The 17464-nt window shown below is 51.1% G+C and overlaps 1 protein-coding gene across 1 annotated transcript in view; it reads left to right on the top strand.

The window, feature by feature from the left end:
- Window positions 1-17464, top strand: part of PNPLA6 (patatin like phospholipase domain containing 6) — a 66495-nt gene that overhangs the window by 13137 nt on the left and 35894 nt on the right. Inside the window, exons 15-24 of the mRNA XM_056851064.1 lie at window positions 10-87; window positions 2602-2807; window positions 3651-3782; window positions 4096-4219; window positions 6273-6386; window positions 6990-7065; window positions 7266-7406; window positions 8427-8490; window positions 13702-13870; window positions 16162-16344. Coding sequence (XP_056707042.1) covers window positions 10-87; window positions 2602-2807; window positions 3651-3782; window positions 4096-4219; window positions 6273-6386; window positions 6990-7065; window positions 7266-7406; window positions 8427-8490; window positions 13702-13870; window positions 16162-16344 — 1287 coding nt within the window. The remainder of the gene's footprint in view (window positions 1-9; window positions 88-2601; window positions 2808-3650; window positions 3783-4095; window positions 4220-6272; window positions 6387-6989; window positions 7066-7265; window positions 7407-8426; window positions 8491-13701; window positions 13871-16161; window positions 16345-17464) is intronic.

Below are 17464 nucleotides of genomic sequence, written 5' to 3'. Positions count from 1 at the left end.
TTCCCACAGGACTCCTCCTTGCTGAATAACCGGGTTTTGCTGCATCACGCCAAGGCTGGGACGGTGATTGCCCGCCAAGGGGACCAGGTAAGGATGGGGGGATGCCTGGTGGCCAGTAACCTGGCCAGAAATGAGAGGACGTGGCGACCGCTGATGAGATGCTTCAGCGTCATTTTCAACAGCAGCAGGCTTTGTGACAAGAATGCCCAGTGGCGGCACGGTGGGCTGGCTGTGGCAGCAAAATTATGCGGAAGCCCAGGGCCCACCTCCCAAGGCTACAATGACATGTATTTCTTAGGAGCAACAGAAGGGGAAAGGAAGACGTGGGGACTTTACACTTTGGATTCATCAAGACATTCAGCAGTCAGGCAGTTTCTTTCTTTCTTTCTTTCTTTCTTTCTTTCTTTCTTTCTTTCTTTCTTTCTCTCTCTCTCTCTCTCTCTCTCTCTCTCTCTCTCTCTCTCTCTCTCTCTCTCTCTCTCTCTCTCTCTCTCTCTCTCTCTCTCTCTCTCTCTCTCTCTCTCTCCTCTTCCCCCATTGAATAAGTTTTCCTCACTCGTTATAAGTGCTGATAGCTTGACTCATCCTTTACAGATGTTAATTAGTTCAGCTACATCATTATCACGTTTCTGTACTGTACAAATTGGATCAGTTTCAATGTGTTTTCACGTGGCCCCTTCCTTGATTAGATCTGATTTTATGTTAATCCTGCTCTGCCCGTCCATCTCCTGTTGGGACCAGTTTCTTTTTGATTGGCCGCTGTGTCAGACCGTCCATGTCTTTATTTAACGTCTCGTTGAGGCTCAAGGCGGAGAGCGTAGCTGTAAGAACAAGGCAACAAAGACCAGTAGAAGACAGACCATGAAGTAAAACTGGATCACACAATTCAAGGACAAGGAAATAAAACAGTTTAATAAATCCCATAAATTGGGATTTATTATATTTCACAAATAGAGAACAATTAACTAGATTTCACAATAAAGGAAAAACGAGAGAACAGCGGTGGCTGGGATCCAATTTGTGCAAATGGACTTAGCACAGTTCTACTTGCGCAACATCTTGTGCAACACACCCAGCTGTTTCTCACCGATAACTTGTAATCCCAAATTATATTTAAGAAATATGCCAAATCTGTCACATGGGAACATAAGTAGAGCCATTCTGAATCAGAGCCAAAGGCCTTCCAAGTTGGGGGCCACTACCACATCCTGTGGCAGGGAGTTCCACAATTTAGCCATGCACTGTGTGAAGAAGTCCTTTCTTGGTTGCTGGGGCCCACCTTTGAGGGGGCATTACTGTAATCAAGTCACAGGGGAACTTAAAACCCCTGGACTGAATTAAAGCAGTGTGCTGGCCACTCAGTCACTGCGCTGGTTCCTGGCTGGACGCTCCCTTGCAATGTTCCGTTTTTGCCTCTGCAGGCCTCAGCCTCTGTGGCAGAGCAGCCCTGCTGGCCCCGCTCCGTTTTTCCATCTTCCCATGCCTGCTAAGCTCCCCCAGGAGTCTCTGGTGAGGAACCTTGCCAGAAGCCTTTTGGCGGTCCAAAGGTTTAAAGTCTGGGTCACCTTTAGCCACCACTTGCTAATCTGCTCAGAGACCTCCAAAATGTTGGTGAGGCAGGATGTGCCTTTGCAGGAGACTTTCCCAGCAGGCAAGGGGGGAGGGGAACCATATATTTAAAAAAAAAAATTGGCCAGGAATGGACATGAACACCACAAGGAAGTCAGTAACGAAAGGAGATTCTTTAGATCACCTTTGACATGGACCCTTCAGAGTAAATGCCGGGTGTTTCTGTAACTGCTGTCCAAAACCTTTCCCAAAACCTTCCTGACAATGTTTGAAGACAAGACCAATAAATGTGACCCACAACTGCAAAAGCGAACTGTCGTCAGGATGCAATTTTTTTTTTAAATTGCCAATAGGGATAAATATTGCTGGATGAAAATAGCCCTCATTCACCTTAGGTGGCAGTTCCACCTTTGGAACAGAAATACATTGGAGAAAGACTGGAACAGGAAACAGTTAAGATCCAGACAAGAAACCCATTTTCTTTGAAGCACAGTCTGGGAAATCTGTTTAACATTTGTTGATGTTTTCGTTTTTTGTTCATTTACAAAAATGTGCCTCCTGCCTTTCTGCCCTCCCGAGTCCCCCCCCCTCCCGGGGGGGCTGTCAGACGGCACAGGGAGGAGTCCTTCGCCAGGGGCATGTGGAGTTCTCATACAGCCTTCAGATCTGTGCCCCCCCCCCGGGCCATCAAGGGCTTTGCCGTTTAAAGCCAGCACCTTAAACTCATCCCAGGAACCAAGGGGGGTGGGGTGGGGGCAGCCAACGCGGTTGTTCCGGAATCCAGAGTGTTCCGTAGCAGAGACCCGTGGTTCTCAGCAGCGGCAGGCTGTCTGCTGCCTTCTGCCCTGACTTCAGGTTCAGCCCCCCGCCCCGTTAGAAGAGCCTCGTTCTCCAAAGGGGGGAGGCCTCCCATGCAGCCCCCTCGGCTTCCTGCCTTCCCCTCCGACACCTGTCCTGGAGCCTCTTCCCTGGCGAGGCCCTGCTGAAGTCAGCCACTCTCTCTGCTTCCTTCCATGCTGGCTCTCCCGGCAGGACGTCAGCCTGCACTTTGTGCTGTGGGGCTGCCTACACATTTACCAGCGGATGATTGACAAGGCTGAAGACGTGTGCCTCTTCCTGACTCAGCCGGGCGAGATGGTGGGCCAGCTGGCCGTGCTCACCGGAGAACCCCTCATCTTCACCATCAAGGCCAACCGGGACTGCACTTTCCTCAAGATCTCCAAGTCTGACTTCTACGAGTGGGTAACATGCCCCAGGTTGCCTTATTGGGGCCCTCACTGTGTCCCCATCCCCGGCACCTGTGTCATCCTCGCATCCTGTGTTTTGGCAGTGGCGGGGATCCTGACCTCCCTTCTCCACAGCCCTGTCTTCTATTGCGGAGGCTCCGTGGCGGAGCATGGCCCTTGCAGGAGCGGGAAGCCCTTTGCACTGGAAGGACCATGCCCCGCCAGGCAGGACAGGACTGGGCCACAGGAATGAAGGAAGGGCTGAGATGCCTGCCAGAACTCCCCGGGTGCTGCCCAGAGGCTCCAGTGCTCATTGCTCTCCACCTTGCCAGCAGAGGCAGAAGGGAGACAGAAAGCTGCGGGTCGGGTAGTGTTGGCTACAGGAAGCAGGAGAGGAGGAGCTCCTCAAAGGGATCTCCCCCATTGTCAGCATAAGGAGCTGAATGACCCTTGTTTAATGTCTTCAGTAGCGTGGTAGACACCAAAAGTTGAGACCCTTCGCATTTTAACCACACCACCTAATCTCGCTGAAAATAAGGGGGTTTGACTGGTGTGGTTAACACTGCTGCAACCCATAATGAGCAGCCATAGATTTCTACATGTCACAGCTTGGAAGGGTTCCAGTTTCCAGCCACTGCCCCCAAAAGCCGTGTACCAAGCAAGCCTTGCTCTGAGACAGGCGGTTTGGCTCGCCTAGTCCTGGTAGCGCCTTCTCAGGGTCTCCATCAGAAGTCTTTGTCCTGCCCTGAAAGTGAACCGTGGGGGGGGACTGAATCGGCCCCTTCTGTGCGCTGCCACTGAACCGGTAGCCTGGCCGGTGGCGCTCTGCTGCTGATTTCTCTCTGCCTCTCCCAGGATTATGCGTGAGCAACCCAGCGTGGTCTTGAGCGTCGCTCACACCGTAGCGGCCCGCATGTCTCCCTTCGTGCGCCAGATGGACTTTGCAATTGACTGGATGGCCGTGGAAGCCGGACGGGCTCTTTACAGGTGAGAGGGAGGGGCTTTGCGGCCCCTTTGCCACCTTATGCAGATTCCCTTTTTCCTTAACAGAGTGTGGGGGTTTGAGATGGTCCCTCCCTGTTGCTTCGGCTCAGTGGTCTCCATTGCAGTTGGAGTGGGGGGCTAGAGGCAGGCTCTTCAGGGGCTGAATCCCCCAGGTGCAGGGGGAGCTTTTCCCTACGAGGCCCCCAGGGAGCTGCTGATCTTCCCTACGCGCACACACTGTGCCGGGTGAGGGCCCCAGCTCCAGTGGATCACGCAGCCGATGCTGACCAGCGTTTCCTGTCCCCCTTTTCCCCAGGCAAGGCGACAAATCCGACTGCACCTACATTGTCCTGAATGGGCGCCTGCGATCCGTGATCCAGAAAGGCAGTGGCAAAAAGGAGCTGGTGGGGGAGTACGGGCGTGGGGACCTCATTGGTGTGGTGAGTGCTGGCAAGGGAAACGGGGGACTGTTGGCAGCTGCTTGCGTTGCCTTAGCTACTTGTCTCTTACTGGTTTATTTCCTTCGTTTATACTCCCACTTTCCTCCTCATTGAGATTCAGGGTGGATCTTTGCATAAATATGGAGAGATTTTGCACCCATTTGCTCTCTCTCGCCAACACCTTTAACTACAGGCAGCTAGTGGAGTTTGCTAGCTGTAACTGAGCTGTGGGGCCTACCTGTGATTTCACGCCCCGCCCCACCCACCCCTTTGGGAGACACGGTCTGGGTACTGGGCAGTAATGAGAAGAAGAGTTGGTTTTTATATGCGGACTCTGTACCACTTAAGAAAGAATCGGACCGGCTTCCCTCCCCACAACAGGCACCCTGTGAGGTAGGTGGGGCTGAGAGAGCTGTGACTAGCCCAAGGTCAGCCAGCTGGCATCATGTGGAGGAGCAGGGAATTGAACCTGGTTCACCAGATTAGCCTCCGCCGTTCATGCGGAGGAGTGGGGAATCAAACCCGGTTCTCCAGATCAGAGTCCACCACTCCAAGCCACCGCTCTTAACCACTACACCACGCTGGAGATGGGGTGCAAATCAAGGTTGGAAATTCTCCTGGCACAGGGAGCTTCGGAAGATGGCCTGAGGTCTTCAGGGTTTCTAGGCTTCAATACTTGGGGTACCGGCAGCTGAGTTAAGCCTGCCATTGTGTGTGTACGCTTATTGAGCCCCAGTGATCACCGCGGGGCTTACTTCCAAGCGAACAGGCGTGGGGTGGTCCCTGCAAGCGCTACCAGGCTGCAGCTGTTTTGCAGCCCTGCTCTGGTGACGGCTGAAACCGGGTTTGGTTCTGGCAGAACTTCAGGCCTTGCAGAGGAGTTGCCAGGCTTGTTCCAAAGAGGGCCCCTCCTGCCTCTGAATGGCCCCTTCTCTGCTTCTGAGTAGGCCCATTAAAACATTTTAAAAGAGTTTTCTCCAGTCCCGATATTGACCAGTGCTTTTGATACCTCCCGTCACGCTCTTCCCCAGTTTTCTAAGGGGATAGTCTGCTCTAAGTCAGATTCCCATTTCTTTCTGCAGTCCCATCTTATTTTGTCTTTCCCTTGAAGGCATAAACAGATCATACCAATAAAAGTGTAAATAACGTGATCCACATCAATAAAAATGGGCCAATAAAAGCAGCCAATGAAAGCAAACTGAAGCCAGAAAAAGTCTTGTAAAATGGAGCAGTCCAAACTGATAGTAAAAAGACAGTTTTCAGGGTTGGAACAATCCAAAAAAGTATCTAATGTAGATGGAACTCCTTAGTTGAAAAGCCTGAATAAAGAGAAATGTTTTGGCCTGGTGTGCAAAGGACAGTAAACTGGGGACCAGGTAAGTCTCAAGGGGGAGACATTCCACAGGTGAGGGGCCACTACCAAAACACCCCCGTGTCTACGTGCCACCTCCCCTTACCTCTGCAGACAGGGACACAGAGAGCCGGGCTTGAAAAGAGAACCTCATTTGGCAGACTACGTGCCCCCCCACCCCACACATCACCACTATTCTGTTCTGAGATCCTGAGCAAGAGAAGAGCATTTTTTAATCAATGGAACAGGGCTGTAGTGAAAATTTTAAGCAGTTCATAGAATCATGGAGTTGGAAGGGACCACCAGGGTCATCTAGTCAAACCTCCTGCACAATGCAGGAATTTCATGACTACCTCCCCACACTCCATACCCAGAAGATGGCCAAGATGCCCTCCCTCTCATGCCCTCCTTCTCATTGACTCGTTCATTATATAAATTAGACTGTGTTTTATTACATTGTTCTCTAATTTTTGTTTCATTGCTAAGTTGGTTGTGTATGTATTTCATTTTTGTTTCTGTATCATTTCTATTTGTTTAATCTGCCTTGAGTCGTAGCCAGAAAGGCGGACTAGAAATGAAGTAAATTTAAAAAGCATGCTCCATTTGGCATGGGCCTTGACTTCGGAGGAGCTCCGCCTTTCCGTGCCGGGCACCCTGAGGCCAGGGCTGCCCATGGTAACCTGCCACTTCTTGGGCCCTCAGGTGGAAGCCCTGACCCGCCAAGCCCGAGCCACCACTGTCCACGCCGTGCGGGACACAGAGCTGGCCAAGCTGCCTGAAGGGACCCTCAATAACATCAAGCGGCGATACCCTCAGGTGGGTGGGCGCCCTGCAGGCTTTCAAGTGGTACCAGACATGGGTGTTCTGAGGCAGAAACCACATGAATAGGCATACGGTTCTTAGCATGCAGAAGGGTAAAGCAGCAGAGCAAAAGAGTTGAGAGTTTGATATGTACTTGAGGTCCATCCACACTATTGGAAACAAGACTGAATAAATTCACGAGAAAAGGAGAGGTTTCAGTCTCCCACAAGACTTGCTGTGTAATTATCTTTTTGTAGACTAACACAATTTCTGGCAGGGTATGAGCTTTTGTGAGTCACAGGTCACTACTTCTGATAATCACGAAAGCTCAAACCCTGCCAGAAATTTTGTTCGTCTTTAAGGTGCTCCTGGGCGCTTGCCCTTTTCTACTGCTACAGATTAACATGGCTGCCCCTCAGGATCTGTTATTTTTTCGGGTACTGCCCATGCCTTGGCCACCCTGGCCCCCACATGTGGCCGTGAGGGAGCCGTCTGCAATCCATGCCAAGAGCTGACAGCTGCTCTTGGGCTTTCTTGTTGACCAGCCTGAGTAGACCACAGATTCTGGCCTCTTCCCTGGTGTCCTTTGACTCTGAAGCCTGTTTATTCTTTACCCAGGTTGTGACCCGTCTCATCCATCTCCTGAGTCAGAAGATCCTGGGAAATTTGCAGCAGTTGCGCGGACCTTTCCGAGGTGGGCATGTGGCCCTTGCAGCTTCCATTCTCCTCCCGCTGCCTGCTCCAGAGTGTCTCCCTTGCGCTGTGTCCCAACAGGGGAGAGAGTGTGGGGCTGCCCTGCTGTGCAGTATCCCATTTTTGGGCACGTCCAGTCCTTGACTGCTGCTTCAGGGCCTCGGGCTTTGGCGGTGATCAGCGCGCGCATCTCTCTTTCAGGGCCTGGTCTTAGCGTGGCCTCCAGCTCGGAGCTGACGAACCCGGCCAGCAACCTGTCCACGGTGGCCGTCCTGCCCGTGTGTGACGATGTGCCCATGGCAGCCTTCACCTTGGAGCTGAAGCACGCCTTGAACGCCATCGGTGAGCCCCGACACTTAGTTCTCCTCTCCTTCTTCTTTTGCAAGGATATGTTGGAAAAACAAAGTTATTAAAAATATCTGCTGTTCATTCAGTTGAGGACATTCTGTTAAGAGCAGAAGAGAAAAGTAACAGGGATCCTGCATGGGGGGCGGGGGAGGGTTGGGGTCACTGGGGATGTGGGGGGGAGGTAGTTGTTAATTTCCTGCATTGTGCAGGGGGTTGGACTAGATGACCTTGTTGTTCCCTTCCAACTCTATGATTCTAAAAGAACAAGAAAAAAGTGCATTATAACAAAATTAAAACAAATGTAAGAAAATAGCTACATCAAATACCAAATAGAAGAAAGAATTCAACAGTAAAGCTGATCATGTTGCTTCCATAAAGTATAAAAATAGCATTTTCAACGTAGACTAACTACAGTTCAAAAATACTATATGCCATCAGCATGTAATCATAAAGGGTACCAGGTGACAATTTATACCTGGATTAGACCTCAGAACAAAGTATCAAAATTCACGTATAATTCTCTTTGTCAGGGGCTTAAAGTGTTTAGATGTCTTACATCAGTAATGATGAGAGAATCTGATATTTTAGCCGCCTCCTATGCTATGAAGATAAACAAAAGTGTAGTATGAGATCAAGACTTCCATCCAGGACCGCCTTAAATACCAGGAGGCAGCCAAACAGAGAAAAAAATGGGGAGGGCAGCTCTCTCTTCCTGACGGTCTCCCTGTTGGTCTGCAGTAGAATAGCTGCAGTGGAACAGCTGAGGAGCGCCTCAGAGACTCAACAAGATTTTCGGGGTGTAAGCTTTCAAAAGTCAAAACTACCTGATGAAGGGAGCTGTGATTCTCAAAAGCTGACACCCTGAAATTCCCTTTGGTCTCTTGGGGTGGTCCTGCTCTCTCTCCCTGGTGCGCGCTCTCCTGACTTCTGTCTTTTCGCTGATCCTTCGGCCCCCTCGTCCTCCCCCTCGTCCTCCTCCTCCAGCGTGGCCCAATTGTGCTTTGGTTTCCACAGGGCCGACCCTTCTGCTCACCAGTGACATCATTCGAGCGCGGCTTGGGGCCTCCGCCCTGGACAGGTACTCTGTGAGTGTGAGCATGAGAGTGCATGTGAGCATAGGCAGGGAAGTCCAGATGTTTTCCAGATGGTTAGCCTCCTATGTGTAAGGGATTTTGGTACAGGAGAAAAGCTGAAGGAGTCTCTAGGCTGCAGATTGGAGGTCCTCAAAATTTATCATTCCGACAGCGCAATCCTAAGGGGAGTGTCGCGGTTCAGGCCGTTAAGTGCCTACACTCTTAGAAAGGACCCCTTCCTAAGAAGGGATATGTTATCTTATTCAGCGAGACACCACTAGACCGGAATCAACGGTTCCTAGAAACTTGTTATTGCTCCTAGGACATCTCTTGAACATGCCAATAAATTTATAATAATGGACAAGCGTAGAAGTATATAAAAAACACATTTATTTACATTATACAATATATGCTTTTTGGTTGCAAAGCCTTAAAATATCTTATAAGGATAGACATCATTAGTCTTAAACATGTTTATGTAGCAAGTAATCATTCACATTCTCTATGCCTCCATAAAGGAGTATTTTAGTCAGAATATACTCATACAGTATCCTTAGTGCAATGCACCTTCATTCAGAATATAAGGTTACAGAAATCCTGTCAAAATATGGTTAATTCTTTGGAGAAAGATTTGGTTAGAAGCATCCTAACTTAAATCATTCAAAACATTATAATATTTCTGTACAGAAGACACACTATACCTTGCTGTGTCATCTGTGTCATCTGGAGTCCTTTAAGAGTCTAAGCTCTATGAGGACATATGAAGTTATCCCAGAGTATCTGTATTTGCTAAGTCTTGAATCCTTTAAAGACTTCTATTAATATTCTTAACTGATCATCATTAAGATCAGGCATTGTGTATGTACATGCTATGCATGCTCTTTCTAGTTTTAGACAGCAATGCTGAATATATAAATACTATGTGTTAGCTTAAAGCTGTTTACAGTCTCTTTGACTGTGCCAATCTGTGTATATGCATTGTGCATATCTCACAGAGTACAGAGAGTCTCCTTTCCCTTCTCTGGTCTCTTGCTCTGAGGAGGTTCAGAAGTCCCTCTGTTAAGTAGAGGACGTTCTGACACAATCTCAGAGGTCTAGCTATTAGCCCTGTATTCAGGATGCTTCTTAGCATTGGTAAGCCAAATAGGCTTAGTTTGTAAGAATCCATAAATCTGATGGACTCTCAGTGTTCCAATACATGGAAAGATCACTGCACTTAGATTCCTATTCAAAGAATAGGAATTCTAAGGGTCTCTATCCTCTTCTAGGAATAGAGCAGTCTCACAAGAAGACTGTAAGTAAGATATGTTGAAATATCCAGATCTTGATACTTCAAGATACCTTAGAGAACTGCTGTCCTACGCAAGGATCAGAGTTTCAATGTTTTACATCTCAAGCCTTTTGAGATGGAGAAGTGTTACATCAGACAGCTGCAGTCTGCCAGTCATAGCACTCTAAAGTGCTAGCTGTTCTGCAGCTGTATTTATGCTGTTTCTAGACTCATTAAGAGTGAAGAAAGCTCCTTTATCCCCTCCTCCTTATCCTTCCAGAGGGGTGCCGTTATTCTCTTTTATCAGATACCAGGAGCAGTGCAGCAATAGCTTAGTAAGCAGCTGCTCATGTCTTCTGATGTCTTATGTCCTTATATGGATTTCCTTCCCTTTCACTCCTCTGTGCTTAAAGTATAAATACTCATTTCTGAGTTACATGATCACGTTACATATTTAATTTCTATACCATCCTCTTCGTTAGGACTATACGCATTAAATGAGACTACTTAGAAAGCTGTAGCACAACGTTTAACTATATAACTCATGAAACACAATTATTGTTTACATTTGTCACTTTGTAACATCTTTTAGTAACTGACAGCCTTGGGCAGATTACAGAAGAGCAAGTAAGCTTGTTACTCTTATCTTTGAGAGAACGTTAAGCACAATTTCAGCTATTAATGCACTCTTAGTACATTAAGATATCTTAAGACCCTGAAAAGGACAAGTATTCTGCCTTTGGTATTCTTTGAGATTCTGACATCTGGCAGCTGAGTCAGAAAGGTGACTTTTGCACACTTAGATAGATAAGAGGAAGTGCTTTACGCTGCCCCTTCAAGGACAAAGCCAGAGTAACTTTAGTAGTTAGCTTTGATAGATCTAACCTTGAGCTAGCCTGTCAGCATGACACAGACATTCATTATACATTACACAAACCTCTGTAGTGGCTTAGTTTGCATGATGTGTTTAAGCTCTATATGGAATTAATTCTGCACATGTTCACATGATTATGTCAGGGCCTGTTACAGGAGTTACTCCAATCTAAGCCCATTCATTTCATTGGGCTTAGACTGGAGTTACTCTGCATAGGATTTCACTTTTAGTGTTATAGATTCTCTAAAATCTAAATTCCATGTTCAAAAAAGTCAGGTTCTGTCACCCAAAGAGATTGTGCTTATTAAGTATAATTAAGAAAAACCTGTTCTTTAGCCCTGCCTGGCCCTTGCTGACGGGGACCACCAGGCGCTTCCTGTGTGGACGGACGTAGACAGTGAATTGATTCCGTTTATGGCAGAAGGTGACGTGCTGGCTCTGGAAACCAGTCTGTGCTTCTGATGAGGGTCTAAGCCCTGCAGCTTGATCTAGCATAAGTCATCATCTAGAACAGTGATGGCAAACCTTTTAGAGACCGAGTGCCCAAACTGCAACCGAAAACCCACTTATTTATCGCCGAGTGCCAATGCGGCAATTTAACCTGAATACCACCCCCAGAGGGGGCCCAGAGGGAGAGGCTAGGGTTGCCAAGTTCCTCTTCGCCATGAGTGGGAGGTTTTTGGGGTGGCGCCTGAGGAGGGCGGGCTTTGGGGAAGGACTTCAGTGCCATAGAGTCCAATTGCCAAAGTGGCAATTTTTTCCAGGGGAACTGATCTCTATTGGTTGGAGATCACTTGTAATAGCAGGAGATCTCCAGCTAGTACCTGGAGATTGGCAACTAGTTCCTTAGTGTTTTCTCTACATATCAAGACAAATGGAAAGGTGTTTAGAGGATGACTTGTGGGCACTTCAAAGGAGGAATAGGACTGCACGCCCCTCCGCCCTCACAGACCCAGAGGGTGCCGGAGAAGCCGCTGGAGGGAAAGAAGGAAGGAAGGAAGGAAGGAAAGAAGGAAAGAAGGAAAGAAGGGAAGGGAGGGGGAAGGGAGGGGGAAGGGGAAGGAAGGGAGGGAGAGAAAGAAAGAAAGAAAGAAAAAGAGAGAGAAAGGGAGAAAGAAATGGAGCAAGGGATAGAAAGAAAAGTAGGGAAAGAAAAGGACAGAGGGAGACAGAGAAAGAAAGAGGCCAGTTATGCATGGGAGGTATTGCCTTGGATTTGCCACTCTCCAGATGCACATTTTCCCCATCTGGATTCTCAAAGCTCTGCATGGGGACTTACCGATGAGTTTTGAGAATTTGGATAGGGAAAATGTGCATCTACAGAGTGGCAAATCCAAGGCAAAACCTCCCATGCTTGAATGGCCAGAGACAGAAAAGCCTTCCTGCTCGCTCTCTCTCTGTGTCTCTCTCTAACACACACGCCCCCCGCCTCCTCCCTCAGGCGGCAGCCTAGAAGTGGGGGGGAGCACGCAGAACAGCCCGCAGCGCACGGGGCTCCGGCAGACCCTTCCCTTCCCGCGGAGGTTCGGTGTCCTGCCCCGCTCCTACACACCCATGGAGGGCTGGGGCAGGTCCTGGGTGAGGGAGAAGGAGCTGGGAGAGGAAGGGTGAAGGGGCAGGAGAGGCAGAGCAGCCCAAGGAAGGCCAGCAATGTAGCGGTGTGGCTCAGGCCCACCAGCCAGCTGGGCGGCGCGCAGGAAGGCACGGAAGGGGAGAAGGGGGGAGAAGGGGGGAAAGGGGGGAATGGACAAGGGCCCAGAAGCCTTCCCAATCAGGCACCAGCTGCGAAGGGGGAAGAAGGGAAGGGGGGGAAGAAGGGAAGGGGGACAAGAAGGCAAAAGAAAAAAGGAAAAAAATCCTGCCCCGCTGACAGCTGCCCCCACCTAGCCGGGCCCGCCGCCAGGGAGGGAGGGAGGGGAGGGAGGGAGGCGCCCCAGAGCCTCCGCCTGACTTCCTGCCCTGCGGCTCACCAGCCACCAGCCCTGCTGCTGTGCCCTTTGCCTATGGATGCCTCCCACGTGCCAGGGGCGAGCAGCAGCAGGAGGAGGATTCCCCGCCCGCCCGGCTGGGCCTCGCCGCCACTGCCCGGTGGGGATCTCCCACCCGGCTTGCCTGCCTGCCCCGAGGGGGGGATGCGGCGGTGGGGCGCGGCGGCGGCAGGCTTGTGAGAAGCAAGCAGGGTGGGGCAGAGGGCGCCTCCTTCGCACCCACCGGCCAGCCACGCCCCTCCGCCCGCACAGGCCCAGAGGGCGCCGGAGAAACCACCGGCCATGCCGAGTGTGGGCGCCCGGCTTCTGTTCCCCGCTCTCCCACCCGCCTGGCCGGCCGCGCACGCTCCCGCGGCGGCAATGGCAGCTGCTTCTGTGGGAGAGTCTGGGGGCCACCACCAATGATGTCGGAGGTTCCCCACCCCTGGGGTACAGCCTCCCCCATTCGGGGCGGGGCAGAGCCGGAAAGGCCTGCGGCTTGGAGGAACCGCGCGTGCCGGCAGAGAGAGCTACGCATGCCGGAAGTGGCACGCGTGCCATAGGTTCGCCAACACGGATCTAGAAAGTATGTCATCATATGCAGTTTTTATTTTGTTTCTCCTTCTCCAGCTGAGGTTAGCATTTGTTGTCTTCGTGGCTACCCTTCTCATGTTCCTCTGGACTGTCCAGACTCTTCTGCAGATCCAGTGATGTTTGCACAAAATATAGAATGACCCCGGAAGGCCATGTAGTCCAGTGGCCAGCCAGTCGCCCCGGAGAGCCAACAAACAGGGCATAGAGTCTCAGCCCCTTCCCTGAGGCTGCCTCCTGGCCCTCGGGGTTCAGACATCAGCTGCCTCTGTAGGGGAAGGTTCCCTTTAGTCGCCCCGTCCCTTGGTGGGCCCTCTCCTCCATGAATCTGTCTAATTCCTTCCTAGAGCCATCTGTGATCGTGGCCCATCCCTACATCTATTGGCAGGGAAGAAAGAAAAATGTCAGAGTGCTTTGCTTGGTCAGTCATCCCCCCCACTCCACCCCTGTGTGCTGCTTGCAACGGGGGTGGAGGTCCAGCGGGGAAGCCAGAGTCCTTCTGTTCCTTTTGCAGCATCCATGAATACCGGCTCTCTGGTTGGCTGGCCCAGCAGGAGGACATCCACCGCATCGTGTTGTACCAGACGGACTACACCCTGACCCCCTGGACTGTGCGCTGCATCCGCCAAGCCGACTGCATCCTCATTGTGGGCCTGGGGGACCAGGAGCCCATGTTGGGGGAGGTAAAGGAGGGGGCCTCACGGCAAGAAGGGAGCGGGCCTGGGAGACGCTGGGCTCCGGTCCTGGCAGGGGTTGGGTGGAGCTCAGCTGGGGGTGGGAGGAGGGGGGTTCTGTGCTGCTGCTTTGGAGCCACTTAGGGGACTGTCAAGGCTCAGAAGACATCTGATGATCACATGGTAATTGGCCGGCCCATTCTGGTACTTACTTCTCTGACAAGTTTGCCCTTTGCCCAAGAACAAAGGGAATTATTTTTACATTATTTATAGCATTCCTTTTTCACTAAGACTCAAGGCAGATTACACAGTATGTAATAATGCGATTACATCGACATCTAAGAAGGAATGCCATAGGACTAGGATTGTGAAAACTGGAAACAATGCAAAAAGTATTGGATGCGTATCAAACAATGCAGAAGGTGGGATTACAAAACGATGCAGTAAGAGCAGAATATATGCAAGAATCAGAGGTGCCTTCATAAATTGTTGTCACCCCACAGATCCACGATGCTTGTAACCATGCCCTCCTGAGCTGTTTTACATAGTTTATGGAATGGCAGAAATGGGGGGGGGCGCTTCCTGACTTCCTCAGGCAGGCTGTTCCTCAAGGCGGGGGCCACAGCAGAGAATGCGTTGCATGTGTTCATGTGTATGGGCAGCTCTCAGTTTTACCCATTTGCGGGATGGCACCTTCAGAAGGTTTTGCTCAGACGAGCAAAGTTGTTGAGGCAGAGCGTGGCAGGAGAGGCGGGTCCCGCAGAGACGAGGGCCCCAAAGTCCATGAAGGGCTTAGCCTTGGATAACCAGTAACTTGAATTGAACTTAGTAACTGATAGGCAGGATGGGTGTAATATGCACACTCTGCCAAGCTGCAGATAATAACCAAGCGTTGGCATTCTGTACCAACTGGAGTTTCTGAGTTGACTTGAAGGGGAAGCCCCGGTACAGTGCATTACAGTAGACTCGTTTCAAGGTAACCGTGATGTGGGTCCTTGGGGCCAGATCAGCCAAGTCAAGGGAAGGCGCCAGCTTTTGGCCTAAATGAAGATGGAAGGAAGTGGGGTTTTTTGCAGCTTCGTTAACTTGCTGGGTCCACCGTAACCCTAAGCTGTTTACCCAAGTCAGCCAGGGTCAGCTGGAACCCATCCCATATGGGAGGGCCTGCGCCCTTCAAGACCTCAGCTGTCCCAAACAAGCCTCACCTCCGTTTTGTCAGGATGCTGCTTCCGCTTGTTGAGGCGGAGCCTTTTAACCAGAGCAGCCAGGCAGTGGGGGCTCAGGGGCCTCTCCTGCATCCCCAGGCAGTTTGATTAAAGCCATGTGGAGCTGGGTGTCATCAACAGATTGATGACAGCCAAGTCCCAGCCCATGAATGATTTCTCTGAAGGGCTTGACAGACGGATTGGGTAGCATGGCGGATAGGACTGCAGGCAGGACGCTGATGGCCACCCAACTCCAATAATGACCCTCTGAATCTGGTCCATAATGAGTAATTTAAACCCAAACTCATCCCTGATACCTATTTCTTCCTCCAAGCATCTCAACAAGATGGCGCGGTTCCCTATATCAATGGCTGCTCATAGATCCAGTAGGAGTAGCCAGGAGGCATGGATGGCCCTTGTCTACTTTTAGACAGAGAGATCAGCTAAAGCTACTGTGGCAGGACAGGTCTGCTCTGACCGGTGCTGACCTCCCTCCCTCTTCCTCCCTGCCTCCCTCCAACCGCTGCCACCACCTGCAGCAGGGTGAGCCGGGCTCTTCTTCCCTCTGCATCCCTGAGGTGAGGGTTAGTGGGCAGATCTGGGCCTGGGACAGCCAGGCTTGACTTCCTGCTCTTCCTTGGAAGCTCACCCAGTGACCATGGGGGCCCCTCCCACCCTGTCCCTCTCACCTCTACCTAGTGGAGGAGTTGTTCGCTTTGTGCATCTTGGCGGTTGACAAAACAGACCCTTCCTGCCAAGCGTTAACCGTAGAGTGTTCCGCAGAGGCGGCAGACCCCCCCCCTCCAGCAGCTCCAGTTAAAGTGATCCAGTGATGTGAAAGGAAGGAGGGGGCCGCCCCTAAGGCTTCAGGGTGCCCCCCATCGCCTCTCCTGGGAGCAGGAATCCATGACACGAGACTGCCTCAGTTGTGGAGGGCTGGCAATCAGGATTATTTAAAGGGAGTGTGTTCTCGCAGATGGGAGGGTACAATATCCTATGCAGAATTTTAGCATATAGATGTGCGTGTGTGTGTGGGGGGGTGATGACCAGCCTGTGTGCGAAGGCAGTGCACTCACTTTCCCTTTTTCTACCCAGCTGGAGCAGATGCTGGAGAATACGGCCGTGCGTGCCCTGAAGCAGCTCATCCTGCTGCACCGTGAAGATGGGCCCAGCCCCGCCCGCACTGTGGAGTGGCTCAACATGCGTAGCTGGTGCTCAGGACATCTGCACATCAAGTGTCCACGTCGGGTCTTCTCCCGGCGCAGCCCGAATAAGCTGGTACCCGTACACGTTGTTTTCTGTTTATCACACGTGCCTCTCCCTCCATTTCGTGCCACCCAACAGCCCCGCCGCACCCTTGGCCTCGCCGCAGCTCTCCTCCCGACCCCCCTGGCTCCCCTGCTCGCCCAGGCAGCCTCAGATCTCCCCACCTCCAGGCGTCCTCCTTCTCTGTCCTGGCGGCCTCCTTCAGCCTGGCACAGTGTCATCCCCCCGGTCACCCCCAAGCCTTCCTCCACCAAGCGTGGTGTAGTGGTTAAGAGCGGTGGTTTGGAGCAGTGGAGTCTGATCTGGAGAACCAGGTTTGATTCCCCACTCCTCCACATGGGCGGCGGAGGCTCATCTGGTGAACTGGATTTGTTTCCCCACTCCTACACATGAGGCCAGCTGGGTGACCTTGGGCTAGTCACAGCTCTCTCAGCCCCACCTACCTCACAGGGTGTCTGTTGTGGGGACGGGGAGAAAAGGTGATTGTAAGCTGGTTTGATTCTCCCTTAAGTGGCAGAGAAAGTCGGCGTATAAAAACCAACTCTTCTTCCTGCGGTGGCTTCCGTATCTCAGGTGGAGAAGGCTGAAGGGACAAATGCGGGTGGGGGTGACTTGGCAGATGGAACAGTTGATGCCCTGAAGCAGAACAAAGCTGAGACAGATTTCAAAGACTTCCCTTCAGGGGTTCTGGAAGGAGTGGCAATAATTTCTCCAAACTAGGTTAATGGGAAATAAAGTGACAAATGAAGTCCAGTGTACAAGTACAAGAAGACATGGAATTGGGGTAAAAAAATCGAACTTTAAATATATGCTGGTGGCTTCTGTACTGGTGGCAACTGGCCTGGAAAAAGATCTTGGGGTCATGGTGGGCAGCTCTGTGAGGAAGAGGAGGAGGGCAATGCAGAAAAGGGTCCGTTTCATGTTGGGGGTGGTTAGGGAAGGGATGGAGAACAAAATGGCCTGTGCCCTAATGCCCTTGTGTGCCTGTCTAAGGTTCTGCTGTATTAGGGAACTGCTGTGTCCATTCTTGTAGCGCTGGAAAAGAAAGGGCAACCCAGATGATTAAGGAGTTGGATAACCTTCCCTAAAAGGAAAGGCTGGAGATTCTGGGGCTTTTCAGTTTAGGGGGGAA

Source organism: Euleptes europaea, chromosome 6, assembly GCF_029931775.1.
Source record: "Euleptes europaea isolate rEulEur1 chromosome 6, rEulEur1.hap1, whole genome shotgun sequence".
In the NCBI taxonomy this organism is placed as follows: Eukaryota; Metazoa; Chordata; class Lepidosauria; order Squamata; family Sphaerodactylidae; genus Euleptes; species Euleptes europaea.
Note: the sequence above shows the minus strand (reverse complement) of the source record. Positions and strands in the feature narration are given on the sequence as shown.